Below are 17,649 nucleotides of genomic sequence, written 5' to 3'. Positions count from 1 at the left end.
ATGCCTAGTGCCATTTCAAAGCCAGAATTTGGTCCTGGAAGCCTTCAGTCTGCTCCCAACTCTGCCCCATAATTGACTTCCAATTAGTCCCATGGGTCAGCTCCCCTCTTTTTAGTGATGGAGTTTTGTTTCATGCCTTCCCTCAGGTTGATAGTTTCAGATGAGCGGGTGAGCTCGTGAGGATGCTCCACAGGACAACTTTGTTCCATTCAGCTCAGTGGCAAAAGGAGTCCTACCCAACTAAGTCACAGGTATGTGCTGCCACTTCTCACCCCACGCCAGCTTCAGACCTCCTCTGAACCTCACCCCAGAGCCAAATTAACTGGGTACCTTGCAGAAAATTAAGGAGAAAAAAACCCCAAGGTTTTGATAGGTTTTTCTGTGACAGTGAGCAGAACAGAAGCAAGGCAGCTCCTGCCAACACCCGACGTGGCACAGGGGGATGCTGAGGCTCAGTGGTGGGACGAGGGGTGTTTGTGAAATGGGGATGCCCTGGGGCACTCTGCAGCCCAGATAAACCAGCAGCAGACCTGTTTCCCAACACTCTCCTGATCCAAGGACAAGGAGATGAGTGAAGGCTGCACCCCTCTCCCCCAGGACACTGGCAGGACTAGCTCCACGTAAGCCTCCTCCCCTCCCCTCTGACTCAGCTCTAATGCTATGCTTACCTTCTCACTCTCTCCTTCCTCAGGCAACTTGGTTCACTGTTCTTCACTCCCCCTTTGCTGACCGGCTGCTTGATATCGCTCCACACGCCCAACTGGCAGCACCGGCTCCCTCCAGCACTCCCAGGATACATCCCCACACCCACCTGAGCATGGGATACAGCCTCCCCTTCCCCTGCCATTTCTGGGGCCATATCCCAAGCTCAAGCACCCTGTATTCCTGTGAAGTTTGAAAGCTTTGGGGCACATGGAAGTTGTAGGAAGGTGCTGGAAGAGGGTCAGGGTTCAGGGTGCTCCTGCAAGCATCATGGAGCAGCACCGCAGTTCAGGGAGCAGATGTTACTCCAGCTATGAGTCAAGTCATTTATTTGATGAGACAAAGAAAGAAAGTAAAGAATCAGGGTGAGAAAACACACCTGGAAGGAACCTGGGCTGCTACATGATGGCGTTATGAGATTCCCCTTTTTGTTCATCCAGTAGCCTAAAGACCTTGGTGCCTTTTCTGACTCAGTTGGGACACAAAATGGTGTGGGATAGATGGGAATTCCACATGCTTTCATGCTGAGCCAGGAAAGGCCATACAAGCCAGGGATGTGTGGCAGGCTTTACAGATTGAAGTTATTTTACAGTAGTTTGGTCTTGTTCCTCTTCTGAGGATTGATTTCTTTCTTAATGTGTGTGGATGAGCAATCAGCTGCAAGGACAGGAAAATGTTACTGTGCAGGCCCTTTGCAGCAAGAAAAGCAAATCTGGTCCAGGTTCACTCATAAACAGGTGAGTGCATTGGGACACAACCATGTTTGGTTTTGGGAAAACTTGCTCCTGGCAGTAGATGACACATACCAGAATGGGCACATCACCCCTCCTACACACTCACCGTGGAAGCAAGGGACAACTCTGTCCCCAGAACTCAGAGACCATCAGGCTGCTCACACCAGGCCGAAGGCTGGACACGGTGAGAAGACCCAACACTGCTGTCAGACTTGTCTGCACACAAGGCAACTCCACTCTGGAAGCACCTGAGCTTTGTCAACCCCCTCCCAGCCAATATGGGTGAGTTATCTTATTGTAAGCATCCGAGACTTTAATTAAACCATGCTTTATAAGCGTGGGCACGATGCCACATGGGGGGGTTATGTGCCATTACACCTTGCCCCAAAGGTGTCTTGACTTGGGTCTCCACAATCCTGGAGATTCCTGCACTGCTGAGGGCCTGCCTCCAGCCCTCCAACCCCCAGAGAGTCAACTGTAGGGTTGAAGATGCACAGCTTTACAGGTGATGCTTTGCTTACTCTGACTTTTATATTCATCATACAAAATTAATAATTTACTGCTAACAGTTGAGGTTTCTAGGACTTCACCAATTGTTTTGAAGAGCCAGGAGGTGATATTTTGCCCAGAAGTAGATCCTGAATTGATTTTTATTTTAAAGCTTTCCCTTTCTGCAGCAAATATTGGCATTCTGTTCTTTGTCCCAAAGTCAAGTGAAGAAAGTACAGAACTTTGAAATTTTCTATGGAAGTGCAAATCAAACTTCCAGATATCTATTTTCTTTTGCCTTGCCTACAGGCTTTGAAGGTTTAAAAGCCTTTTAAACCAAGGTTTGGGGGTTTGGTTTGAGTAAGGGGTAGAAGACAATGCTTAACTACATTTAGTTCTATAGGATGTCTTAAATTTTTACAGAAAACTTTCAAATTGTAAAACAAAATAAACTCAGATAAGGAAATACTCTTTCTTTTCCCTCAGGGTGCCTGAAAACTGCACAACATAAATATAACCCTAAACAAAACTTGCTTGATTTGTCTCTTATCTGAGAAATGCAGAAGAAAACAACTGCTGAAAGAAGGGTCACACGGGGGGATTCTTCGATTACTGGTCCACTTCTTCGAGCTGCCTTAAAAAAAAAAGGAAAGGAAAATCATCAATTATGTAAGAAAACTCAGCTCTCCTCCCGGTGAGTGACAAAGTGGCTCTTCCCCCCGGGACCTGGCAGACCAGGCAGCTGCCGGTGCCGCTCTGCCCGGGCCACTTTGCGATTTTAAAGTCTCTTGGAAGGAGCCGGCGGGGAGCGGCTCCCCCCCGGCCCGCCCCGTCCAGCCACAGCGATGGCTTGTCTTGGCCAAACCCCGAGACTTCGGCGTTTGTCGGGAATGAAAGAAAGTGACATGCTGGAAGGAGGGGAGTGGGGGAGAGAGGAAGGGCTGTCCCTGCTCCTGCAAGGGCGGGATCTTTTCTCCTGCTTGATCTATGGAGCCCGCCCCCTTAAATTGACTCCCGGGAGCGCCCCGTCCACCAGCCCGACGGGGGGAGAGGCGGAAAGCGAGGGAGAGCAGGCAAGGCAGGCGGGCGGGCGGGCGGCTCCCCCGTCCCGGCCCGTCGGTCCCGACCCCGGCCCGTCCGCCCCCGCGCACCATGCGCGGCCCCCGGCGCCCCGCGCCCCGCCGGCCCGCCCGCCCCTAACACCGCCCGGCTCCGGCGCCTTCCCCCGGCAGCGCTCCGGGGGCGGGGAGGGGGGAGAGAGGGGCGAAAGGAAGGGAAAAAAAAAAAAAAGAAGAAGAAAAAAGAGGGAAAGGGAAGAAGAAGAAGGAGGAGGAGAAGCGGAGAGCGGGGAAGGCTGCTCCTCCGAGGACAGCGCGCAGCACCATGCAGCTGGCGCCGCTGGCGCTGGCACTCACCACGCTCTTCATCGACGGCTTGAGGACGGGAGCGAGGAGGCAGAAGCTGCACCCCAGGCAAGGTAAGGGGGTGCTCGGGGAGGGGCGGGGCGCGGGTGGGGGGGGGTGCTGGGCTGCCGCCCTCCCGGGGGGCGCGGAGCTCGGCCACCCCGCTCAGCGACATGTGCATCTCTGTCCCCTCGCAGCCCAGCTGCTGGAGAAGCTCAGCGAGTACGAGATCGTGACTCCTACCCGGGTGAATGAGTTCGGCGAGCCCTTCCCCACCGATGTCCACTTCAGGCGGCGCCGGCGGAGCACCAGCGCTGCCCCCGACGCCTGGACGGCGGCCGCCGCCGCCTCCCCCAAGGCGCACTACAGGCTGTCCGCCTTCGGGCAGCAGTTCCTCTTCAACCTGACGGCCAGCTCGGCCTTCATCGCCCCGCTCTTCACCGTCAGCCTCCTGGGAGAGCCCGCCGCCGACCAGCGGCGCCTGTACGCCGAGGCGGCCGACGCCGACGTGAAGCACTGCTTCTACCGGGGGCACGTCAATGCCCGCCCGCGGCTCACCGCCGTCATCAGCCTCTGCTCCGGGATGGTGAGACCCGCACCCCGCTCCCGCTCCCGGCCGGGCCCCGCCGGGCGCCCAGGGGCGGTGCGCCGGGGCGGAAGCGAGGAGGAGGAGGAGAAGGAGGAGCAGGGCGATGGAGGGTTGGGCAGAGCTTTGGGACCGGCCCCTTCCCCCGCCCTCGGCCGCCGCTGGCGGCACCGGCTCGCCCCGCTCGGGGATTTCTCCCACCCCGCGTTCATTATGCCGTCGGGTTCCGGGGTGAGCCCCCCTGCTCCGCTGTTTTTGGGGGAAAAACTGCCACCCAGCGGCACCCCGGGGCTCGATCCGCGGGATGGACCCGGGCAGGGACACCCGCCTGCCCCCGCAGTGCCGGAGGGGGGTGTGACAGGAGGCTCCCCAGCAGCGCCTGCCCGGGACCACCCGGCACCGCGGGGCAGGACCATGGTCCACTGCCTGGTACCCCAGCTTGGTGCTCTTCAGTCCGGGGATGTTGGCACCAGGATGAGCAGAAGCTCCTAGAAGGGCTGACTCTTATATCTACCCTGGTGCCTTTCAGCCCCCCGGATTACCACTCCCAGGAGCTTCCCAGAAGCCTCTGCTGGCTCTGTCCGGTCCAGCAGCTCCTCTGGGTGCATGCGTGTACCTAGGCTTGGGCATGTGTGTGTGGCTGGGTCGGCCTCCCTCCCAGTTACTGGTCCAGCATCCCAGTCTGGAATGGTGGTAGGATGGCTTTTCCCTTGGATATCTTTTATTTGCCCACCAAATCCCTACATTCATAGTCATGTGCAACTAGGAGCGTTGATGTCTTCTCATAAGCAGGGATTTCAGTGGCTGGACACTGCCCTCTGGTCCTTACATGTGGGTTTAAAGCCTATCTTAGAGAGAAATGCTGTGTGAAACCAGCATGTGATGGGGTCATACTGAGGCCTCCAGCATGTTGCAGCACCATAGCCCCTCAGGCAGGGGTGCCTTGGAAACATCACTGACATAGGGATGGGGTCTGGCACATGTGCCCCTCTCACACTCCCTGCCTATGACTAGTAATTATCTCTCTGTGAGCTCCAGTGGGATGACTGAAGGAAGCAGTGCAGCCCAGTGTGGGTGCAAGCGGTGTGACTGAAGCTGGAGCTCCAGCCTGTACCTTCACAGGGGTCGCTGTAGAACTGGGCAGTCACACACCTCCCTTGTTAACTGCTCACTTTGTGGGGTAGTGCTGCTTGGTGGTTTGTCATCGCCCAAAGCTGACCACCTTTTCCTCTGTCCGGTCCCTTTCAGCTAGGCACGTTCAAGTCTGACGATGGGGACTATTTTGTAGAGCCGCTGCTATCACTTGAAGAACAGGAGTATGAAGAAGAACACAATAAACCACATCTTGTCTACCGACACCGGACACCTCCAACCAACTCTTCAGGGGACAGGCAGACTTGTGATACTCCAGGTACTCATTTTGTTACTGCCCTTGATGATTTGGCACTTAAAAGTGCTGTTTGCAGCTAAAAGGCAAGAGGTTTGTGTGGGACAGAAGGGATGTGGAGTTGAGGGACCCCTCCAGAAATGGTGTTGTGTGCGCTAGGACTGGGCTCGTGATAGTAATGCTGTCCTGGAGAGATGTGGTGTGCCTGTGCTTTCTAGTAATTGGTTATAAGGAAGTTGCGGTCAGGAAAAATGTTCCAGTTTCCCTTTCATCCCTGCTGTAAGGCTGGCAAGAGATCCTTTGGGCTGTCTTGCCTTAAATATCCTATGAGCCTCTAAAACTTGTTTTCTGTTTTCTCCTATCTAACCATCCGTGGTAATTTCTAACCATCCTAGTCTTATTTGCTCTCTGTCTGATTTTCTGTTCCTGTCCTTTAAATAACATCCTTCTGTCTTGGTCTTGCTGTGCTCCTGGTTTTCCCTCCCCAAATCTGGCTGCTGCATGTCTTTTCCTTCTAGTGGAAATGAGAAGGTCCTAACACCAACCCTAACAGTTCTTCCCTTATTAATCACTTTTCCACGGTTCATTTTCAAAGGCTTTTTCTTTTTCCTTGTGGCCCTTCCTCCACCACTACCATCTCCATGACCTCCTCACTCCTTCTTTCTAGTCCTTGCACATATGAAAGAGCACAGGCCTTTTTATCTCCCCTTCACGTGCCTTCATGAGCAATAGCCTTGCTCCTACTGTCTCTGTTATCTGCAGTGGCCTCCTGCTGCTCTCTGCTTTGTTGACTTCCTGATGTTCACAACTAATCCTCTCCTTTGGCAGCAAATACCTAAATTTTCTCTGAAGAAGCTTATTCCTTCAGTCTCCTGTTTCACCTGCTGTTTTGCCTTCTTCCTTTGGCCTGCAGCTAGATCTTCAGGAGCTTTAAAGCCTAAGCAGAGTAGACCTTGACTGGGTCCCCTTGCATGGGCTACAAGCTGCTCATATGCTGCAAAGTAGGTGGAGTTGCTCAGGGAGTGAAGGTATCACTGGAGGAGAAGCATGGTGCCAAAATTAGGATGCATTTAGCATGCGTGACTTGTTTGGCACCCATGACCGTGGATCATGGCCGTGCTTTTGAGCTGTCAGTCTGTTCAGCTTGCACTGATCATGCTAAGTCAGAAGATGCTCTGATGCTCTGTGACCAGCCAGAGCATTAGCAACACGTGTTTCTTCTAGGAGACATGTGGATACAAGTTCACATGCAAGCATATGTGCTGGGGTACAATGGTACCTCTCACAAGGCTGTCATTGTTTGTTCTTCCAAGGGTTGCTGCTGGACTATGCCATTCTGGTTTCTCTCTTCCAGCTGTTTCTGCTCCCTTCTTTGAGATCAGATGCAGGAGACTCAGAACAGTTGGAAAGAAACACGGAATCTGGCACATTGCATCAGTAGCCCTTGGAGGAACGGAGCAGCAGATCACAGGACTCATTGAATCAAAGGTAGCTGGGAGGGCTCTGACTTTGGCTTGTGGACTTGACTGTGCTGCTGTAACAGTGTGCTGTATTTCACCCCACTGTATCATAGCTTCCATTTAGCGTATTATTCTTCTGGATCATGATCCAGAAGAATAATACTCCCTCTGTGGTATTACCTACGTGGTGTATATCTCTTCCTCCTCTTTTCCAACATGCTCTGCTTCTCACTTGCCTTTGTTTTCTTGCTCTGCTCAGTTGCTTCATGCAGTGGAGGGAGAAAGTCTCACCTCTCAAATACAAGCTTAAAGGTTCCTGATAGGTGCGAGATCTTATTCATCCTCCTATTCTCTTTCCCTCCATCTCTTCCCTCCATCTCTGCCTCTCTTTTTTACCATTGTCCAAGCTTTTGAAAGGGAGTGATGCTATGGTCATACGTGTATGGTGAACAAGTCTTGGTCATTTCGTTTAAGGAGCGAGTTCAGGGCAGCTTGGGCAATGCTGAACTTTGGTGTCCTCCCTGGGGTTATGTCTGGTGAGTGAAGGTGTCTCATGTCTTTGGAGCCGTGAACATGCAAAGTCTATCAGCACTCACTGTTTGGGACAGGGTACATCTCTCACTCGTACCAGGGAAGAATGGTTTCATGAGAGTTTAGGATTAGTCATAGCTGTGGGATGTTGTGTGAATCCAGTCTTTTGTCAGAAGAACGTTTGAAATGGTGTGTTTGCACCGCAGGTTTTTGGCAGGGGTGGAAATTCGCTCAAAGAGGAAATTCATGCGCGGGAAATCTGAGGTACCCACCCTGCAGTGAGCAAGGGAGCCCACATTGCCGGGCAGTGGTACTATTAAAAATTACTTTCTGATAGTCTTCTTCCTGCTTCCTGGAAATGATTAATAAGCAACATGCTGGTGTGCCCTTGCCATGATGATGTAATTCTAGACTTCTTGCAGTATTCCAGGAAACTTTCCCTTGTGAATTCATTGACAGATTGAGTAAAAGCTTTCATTTCCAGCAGTCTCCCTGGTCTTACTTTTAGTTTTCAGCGTCCTTGGGTCAGCTTAGAAAAACAGGTATTTGCTTTTGTTACGTTTTAATTAGCAGTTTCTGATAACAGCTTTAGGTCCTCTGACATACAAGATACTCTGCAGATGTTCTGAAAAAAAGATCCTTTTCCTCTGAACACTGATGGATATCGAATGCAAACTGTGCTCTGCAGATGAACTTTCATAGCACAGCACTGAGGTCTCTGGCAATGCACTTCAGCCGTCTGGCGTATAGCTCAGCCACCGCAATAAAAACTTTTGACAAAGTTTTCCTTGGGGTAACAGGTTAATGTAGTTTCAGTCATAGGAAATGGTGCAATTTCTTCTCCTTCCCTTCTTTTAGTTAGTGCTGTGAATCAATTTGTCATCTGGCCGAGGATCTGGCAGAGTAATTAGTTGTGTTGCACTGAATAGCCCTGACGGGATGAAGGCTTGGCCGGGCTGACAGTGTGATGTCACTAGGTGCAGCGCCGCTACCACCCATCGCTTCACGATAGCAGGCTCTTCCGATCCCAGTTATTAAATATCCGCCTTTTTGAGGTGGAGGAGGAAGAGAAAAGAAATTGCGATCCTAAAAAAAGAAAAAAAAGGAAGTGGCTCATTGCGAAGCTGGAGCACGGAGCTTTCCTGCGCCCTGCAGAGGAACAGTCTGACTCCAGTGATAAAAGGCGCGGAGCTGCATCCTGTGGTGCGGAGGGAGCCATGTCCGCGTGCCGGCTGCCTTCAGGGGGCTGGCAGCAGCTCTCCAAGCCCCCCATCCAGTATGACCCTCCGCCAGGAGCAGGCCAGTGAGCCCTACCCACTGGTTTCCACGTGAAACCCGGAAGGTTTGGTCTTGCAGAGAGATGTCCAGCTCCAGGTGCCAACAGGGCACTGCCTCTGGTCATCACCTGAATAAACCACTTCAGGCCATCTCTTGCTCTATATCTTGTGTCTTTCTGCTACTTCTCCTTTCTCTCATTTTCCTTGTTTTCTGTTGTTGATGCATTTGTATATGTGTTTTGGTTGTTGGCTTCTCTGGAGCTCTTCCAGTTTTGTTGGGTTTTATCATAGCTTTAGCCTTTTACTGAATGTTACCCAATCATTCTGTCTGTCAGCCACCCCTTGTTCTGAAACAGACATGGCCTTCACATCCACTGAGACACAATTCCCCTGTGTCCATGAGTATAATTGTGAGAACTGGGCTTTTTTGTTGCCCCACTTCTGCTGCCTGCACAGCTATTGCTCCAATCTTTGCAAATTTCTTGCAGCATTTTCTGTGACTCTGGTGCAGAACTCCTGAATGAACTTTATTAGGCAGCTCCTTCTTTGTACCCACTGCCTTCATTTTGCTGATCTGCACTTCCCATTTCCTTCCCAGCTTCATTAGTTAAATACCTCCCTGTTCTTTCCTCATTTTTTATAATTCTTTTATATTCAAGACCCACTTGGGTCTGAGATGAATAAACCAAGGACTAAATGTATAGTGGGTGCCTGCTGCTTCCATGACTTGCTGCTGGCCAGCTGTGTCTGTCCCTAGGCTGGCATTAGATGTGGACTCTGGGGCTGCGTGTGAGGATCTTGAACAAAGTCCTTGTTCCTTAATGAGAGCGTTTAAAGCAGGAATATCCACCACGGGCAAAACTCCTCAGGCAGAAGCAGCAATAACACTGGTGGTGCCAAACTAGTAGGAAGATGATTAGAGCTGTTTCTGTTTCTGGAGGGGAGCCAAGGGGCTGTAGCCAGCAAAGAGGCCTTGCAGCAATATGTGCTGAGGTGGTGAGGTTTTAGAAATGGGCTCATTTGAGTGCAGGACAGAGCAGGTCTTACCTGCACTGCGCTGGCTGTGCCCCCTCGGCTGCCGGCAGAGGTGGGAAAGCCCCGTGACTCACCTGCTGAAGTTGCTTCCAAAAACCACTAAGTACTACCAGCACAGATGGCTGCAAGGCACAGGCTCCAGGCTTAGCACATCATGGTACCTGCCAGAAACGGATGCAAAAGGATCTCAGATTTGCAGCTGGGCGTTCAGTTGCGGTGTTAAAGCAGTTCAGCTACTGGAGAGCCAGTACATGTGTGGCAAGGCACAAAAAGGGAAGCCCCATGTACCCATCCAGTTGAGGAGGAGAGAAGCTCTGCGTCTAAGTCATGCTGAGAAGGGTTCCTAAGAGGCACTAGAGAAACCAGCAGTGTGAACCAAGTCTTGCCATTGAGCTAGCATAATCAGTATGATTATGCCACTGGCATAATCCTACTATACTATACTGCTCATAGCTATGTAGCTGTGCTTTCTGGCCTTAATATTTTTACATATTGCAAACACAAGTTCCAGGCTTGACATGTGGGACTGACTTCAACAGCAGGTGCTCCTAGACATGGACCAGTGGCATAATCAGTAATATGTCACTGATTTTTCAGTTGCATTAATGAGTAATTTGTAATAGATTACACTTTCATAGTAACTTTAACAACCTTTCCCACTGAATGTGACACTGGGAAACCACCAGAGCAGAGGATTGCTGTCCTGTGTCTTGAGCAACCAAATGCCTGGTGCTGCCAGCTCAATGACTGTGATCCTGTTTCTGCTTGATAATTAGCACAAGCCCACTCAGCTCATACAGATGGTTGTCATCTCTCTCCTAATGGCACCCAGCTGCATGAGAAGTCACTGGTGAACCCATGGCACAAGCAGGAGATGGGCCTGTCACTGTGTTTCCATGTGCTTGGGAAGGGGTGGCCAGGTTGAGGTTGCCAGGATATGGGTTTGTTGAGAGTGTTATCAGGAGACTCTAGGGAGGATGTGTTGGAGATCTGGCACTGTGGTTAAAGCCTCTCCATGAAGCATGGCCTTTCACTGGTGCAGGAAGGGGATGAGCTCTTGCTGTGGGTCAAGGTGTGTACTCAGTGTTAGAATTGGCAATAGAGCAGAATGGGGCCAGGGGTGGAAAATTTCCTACTCCTTCTACAGACTCTTTATATTTATTTTATAGCAGTTTTGAGGCAAAAACTTTGAATTCCCTTTCCACAGGATTCAGTGTTTATATTCTTGTGAGTGGTCCATGGTGAAATCACAGATCCTTTGCAGCCTGGCTGTTGGTCTAGAGCCCTTTTGTATTTTTGCTGTTTCTTTTGGACTGTTTGTCTTGGTTCCAACTGTGTCCCTTTTTTTTGTTTTCAACTCCTTCATCCAGCAGAATTTCACATTCTAGGTGTCTGGTTTCCAGGCAGGTCTTCAGGCAAATTCTGTACTGCTGGGTGTCACGTAACCCCAGGGTTACAGAATGTTTGCAGGGAGGTTTTCCTAAGCCTTTGCTTCCAGGCTGAGCAATCCTTGAGCTCTTTCGAAAGTCTGTTTAAGCTGTCAGCTTTGCTTTTGGCCTCAGGGTAAAACACTGACTTAGTTCTTTCCCTCAGAAGAGTTTCTCATCTTAAGGAAGTGAATTGTAATTTTTAGTCAGATACTAATTATTTCAGGTTTCCTTCCCTCCTAAAAACAGCAAAGGAGAGAGTTATGTCACAAGTCCCATATGCCAATGTAATTAATTCTATTTCTGGCATCCTATTGAGGTAAAAGCACAGTAAGAGCCAACTAGTACTTGATCAAATGGGCCTGGGATGTCAAGCACAAGCTTTTCCCATGCTGAGCTGGGGAAGGGATCAGTCTGTAATGTTTGTGGTATATTGTGATGTTGGCAAGTGAAATAAGGTAATAGACTGACTTCAGTTAAAAAAATTGATCACAGTCAAGGATACAGCTCCCATAACTGGTTTTGGTTTAAAATTCCTTGTTGAAAATGTATTAAGCATCCATCTGGCACTCTAAAGGAGTAAGACTAAAATTGTGACCAAACAAATTATTTTTGAGTGGTTATTGTTTTGCAACTTAAACGTTGTAACTGAACTGAGTTATATTATTCTCCTGGAATCAAAATGGATATACTTGGAGTTCTGCGTCTACTTTTATCTCATCTGTGTGGACATCCACTGAAGAAGGGCAGGTGGAAGAAGCAGGGAGGAATCACTTTGATGCTTTCTGCCTGTTCCCTTTGGCATATACTACTGAAAATAGACTGACTCTTCTGTGACTTCTTTTCCCACGTGCCTGTATTGTCATTGCCAGCATTCCTGTGGCCAGTTGCTGGGCAATTTCTTTCCTTCTAATGGGATGTTTTTTCTTACCTTTTACTGAGTGACTGTACAATGTTGTGGTGATCTCGGTGTTGTCCTTGTTGGCATGGTACCTCATAGGTATCACTAGACACAAGTGGGGTTAACATGTTGGTGGACTTGTGGCTGTTATGTGTTGAAAGTTGCCTTAAGAGAAAGCAAGTGTGGGAGTTTGGGTGCTCAGGCGCCTTACAAGGCAGAAATCAGGCTCAGCAAGTGTCACCTCTAGAGATCTGCAGACAAATAGGTCCCATTAGCCCAGGCAGTGCCAAAGGCACCAGCTCTGGCTGTTTTCCTGATGTGCTGAAAAGCCACCAGAGTAGGTCAGTGTGCCTGTATTCATACCAGTTTGACCCCCACAGCCTGGCTCAGACATGTCTGCTCACAGGAAAAAACACTGGGATATACTTTAGAAAACAGTCCCTTGCGAGGTCAGGGTGAATTTCAGGGTGAATTTTTTTTTTTCATTTTTTTTTTCCTAAACCAGTAAATTGTGGAACTGGTTTGCAGTAATTTTCAGCACTGTATGTTGTACCAATTCAGTGGTGAGGCGCGCTTATTTAATTATCTTGCTTATAAGATGATCTTGAATCATTTTCTGCCACATGCTCAGCTCATCTGTTAGTATTTCCTTTCTTAAAGGCACAATTTATTGTTTTGTTCATTAATCTAGTTTCTGTCTACTGTGCAAAATTGATAGCTTTCACGTACAACTTTTTACCCTAGGCAGAAAAAAGGTCTTTTAGGCTGGAATGCATTCTGATATTCATCATCAGGAAAGGAAGTGTCTAGAGTATGTGTGGCCTTTGGTGTTTGCATGGTACAAACCAGAGAATATTTTATTACTGAGAAAAGTTGACTGGTGCAAACTGCAAGTTTGTGGTTCTCAAGTGTTCTGGTTCAAGTAAGCAGAAATGCAGGGTCACCCTGAAAGACATCAGGGTTCAGCATCACCTTGAGCTTTGGTACCTCCAAGGCTGAGGTGTCTATAGCCAAAGCCTCCAGAGGTTGCAGTGGGTGAATAGGGGTGGAACTGTTGATTTTTCCATCAGCGATGCTTCATGCCAGTTTGAACTGCTCATAGCTATGTAGCCGTGCTTTCTGGCCCTAATATTTTTACATATTGCAAACAAAAATTCCAGGCTTGACATGTGGGACTGACTTCAGCAGCAGGTGCTCCTAGACATGGACCTGTCTGAGAACCTGAACGTTGCTCCATCTGGACACTTAGGAAACCACTTTCTGAAGTGTATGTGCGAAGTTCAAAGTGGAGTAAGGGTGAGAAAGTTAACAAGCAGGAGTGCCTGGTTCATGAGGGCTTATGATTCATCCATGCAAGTATTTCTCTTGGTAGCAAAGAAGAGTTCTTTTTAGAAGCCCAAGATTTTGATCCTCCTGTGTAACAGTTTGGGAGGGAACTCTTCTGAGACCAGACTGTTTCCTAATTCAAAGGAAAGTATGAACAACATGGGGAAATCACAGCTTCCCTCCTTTGTATTGCTCTAAGAGTGGTACTTGTGAAAGTGCAGATATTTTACTGCATTGCCATTATTCCAACCATGAAAGCTTGATCTGTGCAGTTTTGTGCAGTTCTTGCTGACAAAGGTTGAAACCCTAGTTGGTCTCTGTTGAGTGGGTTCAGGTTAATTAAAAGTTGAACACTTTCTGGTTTGCAGATTAGAGAAATTGAGCAAACTTTCATTTACACCTTTAGTGCAGAATATCTTTCTCTGTGGATCCAGACTGGCCTGGATCCTTCATTTCCCTTCTGATGTAGGCCATTATCTGTCAATAAAATCTGTTTTCCCTTTCCATCTATAGCAGCAGCTCTGATTGCACAGTCAAGGAGCTATCCAGAGGGAAGGCAGGATTAGTCCTGCTCGTAGAACTGGTCATATCAGTGTGGTACAGAGTAAGGCAACAGCTGGTCCCCTGTTATTGTTTCCATCCCTGGCTGTTGTCTGAGAAGCTGCTGTCAGAGAAGGTGTGTTCAGCTCTGGCTTATGCTTGCTACAACAGCACCCCCACAGTAACAGAGGTAAGAATTTGGCCTCATGCAAATCCATCTGAGATATATCTGGAGATATATTGAAAGGTAGATAGAGATATAAAACATACTGGTAGAGAACTAAAACAGAGCCAGGGCTAGAAGAATCCTTTGGTCCAGCTTAGGACCTGTTTGTGTCCTAAAGAGGAGCCAGCTTCCATCCTTTTTCCTGGCAAGAAGAGCCTAAAAATCTGGCTTGATTTCTGCCAGTCTGATCTCTGCATGAAGGAAAATCCATTTTGCCTCTATCCCCTCTGTTTTCCAAGTGATGGCAGTCACTTAGACGGCTGCTTTTGTACCAGCTAGAGGCAGTAAATTCCAGCCAGCCACTGTAGCTGGAACTTGTACTGATGCATTTGGGCAGAGCTTGCTGCTGGGGCTCCTGCCCAAGTCAAGAGAGATGGGTCACATGCTGACTGATTGCCCTGAGGGAGCTCAGCTGAATTTTGATCTGCTTTATGGGGGTGTGCAATAAATAATTAGCTTCCAAATGATAGTTTTCTCATCTGCCCAGCTGGATCAGAGCAGGTCTAGGAGTGTTGTGGGCCAACCACTGAGCGGCAAACTTTGTTAAAAATCCTAGGTCACACATTCAGAAAAGTTATTGTTAAAGTTGGTTTGAAAGGATCACATGCCTTTTCTAGCAGGGAGATGATGTTAATGTTTGTAGCTCAAGAAATAGATTTTTTTGCCCCTCTCTTGCTTACTCTCTCTTTCTCTTTCACATTTTTTTCCCCTGCTATGTGCAACTCTTATGAACTTGGAGCTGAACTGGAATTGCTTGAATTGTTACATGTCTTATTTAATTGAGCAAATTGCTTTCTATTCCAAGGACAAGTTAACATAGAAATGGAAAGGATTAGAACTGTTGGGTTAAGGTATTGTTCCTTCTTTTAATCTTTGATTTTAATGTAACAATAGCTACTATTTCAAAAGCAGTTCCTGACTCTGCCTTGTCACCCTTTCATGCAGGCCAAGTACTCATGTAGGGCCAGAGTCTTCCCTGCCCTCTTTCTTTGATAGATCCAAAGTACATTAACCAGCAGGAATCATCCATAAATCAGCTGAATGAGTTCTGGGCTGAGGCTTCTTGCACAAGCAAAAATAAATGGCAGGAGTGGGAAGATGCCATCAGAGCAAATATCCCTGTCACAGAATTTGGTCTCTATTTTAAGTTCTACATTACAAAGGAGAAACCAAGCAGAAAAAGAATTAGGATACACCTCCAGGTCTTTTAAAGACAGTGGAAATAGCGTAGATTGTCTTAGTAAAGCATGCAGTAAAATGGACATTATACCAGCAGCCTTTATCCACCTCTCAAATGAATATGAACTGTTGAATCAGTGCATGGGCTTGTCTGATACTTGAATTATTGATCTGTAGTTTGCATAGTTTAAAGGGTTTGTCTACTCATTGGGGTTTGATTTTTCTGCAAATTAAAAAAAAAATGTTTTGTTGCTTAAACCCATCCAATTACTGCCATGTGTAGGTAGATGTTTTTCAGGTCATTGCAGGAATTGAGAGCCTGCCAAGCAAACCATTTTTCTTCTTGATTTCTGTTAATATGTTAACACAATAGGAAAAAAAAAAGGAAAACAAGTTGGAAAAAATATCACACCCTTTTTTTTTGGTGCTGTGTGTGGCAGTAGGAAGCTGTAGCTGTAAAATTGCAGTTTTCTTGTGTAATGTGAGAGATTTTCACTTCTGTCTGATCGAAGGGCAGCACATTGCTGTTGTGGCCATCGTAGTGGAGCGGGATATCACCAAAATCAGGTACACAGAGTACTGGCAGTGCCTGTGTGCAGCTCCCATTAATGTGGGGGTTTTATGGATGGGCTGAGAGCAGTGCACAGCCATTAGCATTCAAGTTTTTACAGGTGAATGTGCATCATCTCTGAGTGTAGTTATATGCAAGAAAGATGGGTGAAGATAACATCTCACTACTGTCAAAGTCCGGAAGTGCCTTCATGAGCAGTGCTTCCCCATCACTGGTGCCTGGTTTTCCAGTAACCAGGCTGGCAAACACACAATACATGACCTGTCCAAATAACACGCTCCAAGCGCTGGAGTGGCATCATGCCTGGAAAAAAGTACGATGTTTTTGAAGGGATGATTTATCTGATTTGTGTGCTGGATGGGGGAAGAACACTGATACTGTACCGACACTTGGCAGCATTAGGTTAATGATTGGACTTGATGATCTTAAGGGTCTTTTCCAGCCTAAATGACTCTATGACACTGTGCCAGATCTCTGCAACAAAAAGGAAGGTAGTTTTTGCTCTGTGCTGGGCATACCTGGCTGTGCTGGGCTTTGATTCTCCTGCATGGTGGGTCAGGTCAGGACTCTTGGAACCAGACATTGCATTTCATGTGGGCCTCTCTGGGTTATGGGTGGGTTTGTTGGGGTGCAATACCAGCTGCAGGTTTTCATTGCAAGCCCAGTGAATATCAGTTAATTTCTTTTATACACCTCCTGTGTAATAGGTGTCTGCAAAGAATCCTTTGCGTTTCCCTCTTCTTTTGCCATCTAACCTCCCTCTGCTAGACAGGCTGGAGAAGAAGGCACCTGAGCCTCATGGTCCCATTTGGGGCTCTGTGGAGCCATGGTAGAGGATGGTGCAGAGCTCTGGCTTCACACCACAGTCGTCAGAGCCTCGTTGAGCATCTCCTCATCCTTAACACATTTTTCCTTGAGCACCTACTCCTTTTGAAGTTAGTTATTTAAAAGGGAAATTCAAGTGGCTGGCTGAGGGTGCAGAGAGGAGGGGAACTGGCTGAAGGACTGAGGTTAGTGCTTTCTCCTCAGTCTGGTCCTCTTCTCACCTTTAAGTTATTTGTATGCACAGTTGGCTTCCCACACTGATTGTCACTGAATGAGTTGGGATAATGTCATGGTTGCCCACGAAGCTGTGCCAGCATGAGAGCACAACCTTGCCAACACAAGGGCATTGATTAGAGCAGAGGAACTAGGGCAATCCAATTATAACCACAAATGCCATTGGCTTTCTCGAATTCTTACTCAAATAACTGCGGACTCTCTGCTGTATTAAGGTGGTCTGGACTATATCAAGAAAGAAGAATTTATAGGACTTTGGTAGTTCACAGTAAACAGGATTTAATTCTTAAATACTCTGTTGGCTATTTACACATAGGGCAAAAGGATGGTATTTTTCACATAGGTAGAAGCTGGCTGATCTCCTTTGCCTGCCGTGATATTAGAGAATGTATTTCTTTTTGGAAATTATTACAACTATTCCTAAAAGGAAACTACCCAGGAAAAATAACTAAGAAGTTTCCTATCATTTCAATCTTGTTTGAGCATTGAATATTCCTTTGTTCCCTAATATTATGCTTCCTCTAACCTACTCAGTGGGTCAGATAAGGAAATCTGATATTTTTCACCACCGTGAAGAAATTAAACTAAAGCTACAAAGAGCGTGAGGGTTGTAGCCTGGAGTTGTAGATGTGTAGTTCAGATCTGGCTTTATATTAAATGCAGAAATGAACAGTCTCTCATGGATGAATCACATTCAATTAGCTACTTCCTATGATGAACTGATTAAAAATTAAGTGGCATCAAATAAGACTGATTTTGCTCTTACATTTAAATAATGCTATAATTACATACTAATCAGATGGTAAATCTTAATTG

At 47.7% G+C, this 17,649-nt stretch overlaps 1 protein-coding gene and 1 long non-coding RNA gene across 7 annotated transcripts in view; one reads left to right on the top strand and one right to left on the bottom strand.

Annotated features, from left to right (window-relative positions):
* Positions 1–1,014: 1,014 nt before the first annotated feature.
* On the bottom strand, positions 1,015–3,685 carry LOC113945823. Its single transcript, XR_003527192.1, has 2 exons — positions 3,572–3,685; positions 1,015–2,555 (listed from the first exon to the last, which is right to left on the bottom strand). It is a non-coding gene; the product is annotated as an uncharacterized LOC113945823 (long non-coding RNA).
* The window catches only part of ADAMTS9 (ADAM metallopeptidase with thrombospondin type 1 motif 9), an 83,534-nt gene continuing 69,061 nt past the window's right edge, over positions 3,177–17,649 (top strand). For 5 of the 6 annotated variants that reach the window (XR_003527191.1, XM_027640406.1, XM_027640408.1 and 2 more), the window contains exons 1-2: positions 3,177–3,914; positions 5,163–5,325. Coding sequence is in view for 5 of the 6 variants with exons in the window: in XM_027640406.1 (XP_027496207.1) it covers positions 3,309–3,914; positions 5,163–5,325 (769 nt within the window). In the remaining variant the exon portion in view is untranslated. The remainder of the gene's footprint in view (positions 3,915–5,162; positions 5,326–17,649) is intronic. The other variant, XM_027640407.1, reaches the window with a different exon arrangement.

Source organism: Corapipo altera, unplaced genomic scaffold (genome assembly GCF_003945725.1).
Source record: "Corapipo altera isolate COAL_440 unplaced genomic scaffold, ASM394572v1 55, whole genome shotgun sequence".
NCBI classification, from domain to species: Eukaryota; Metazoa; Chordata; class Aves; order Passeriformes; family Pipridae; genus Corapipo; species Corapipo altera.
This window is presented reverse-complemented; position numbering and strand designations above follow the sequence as displayed.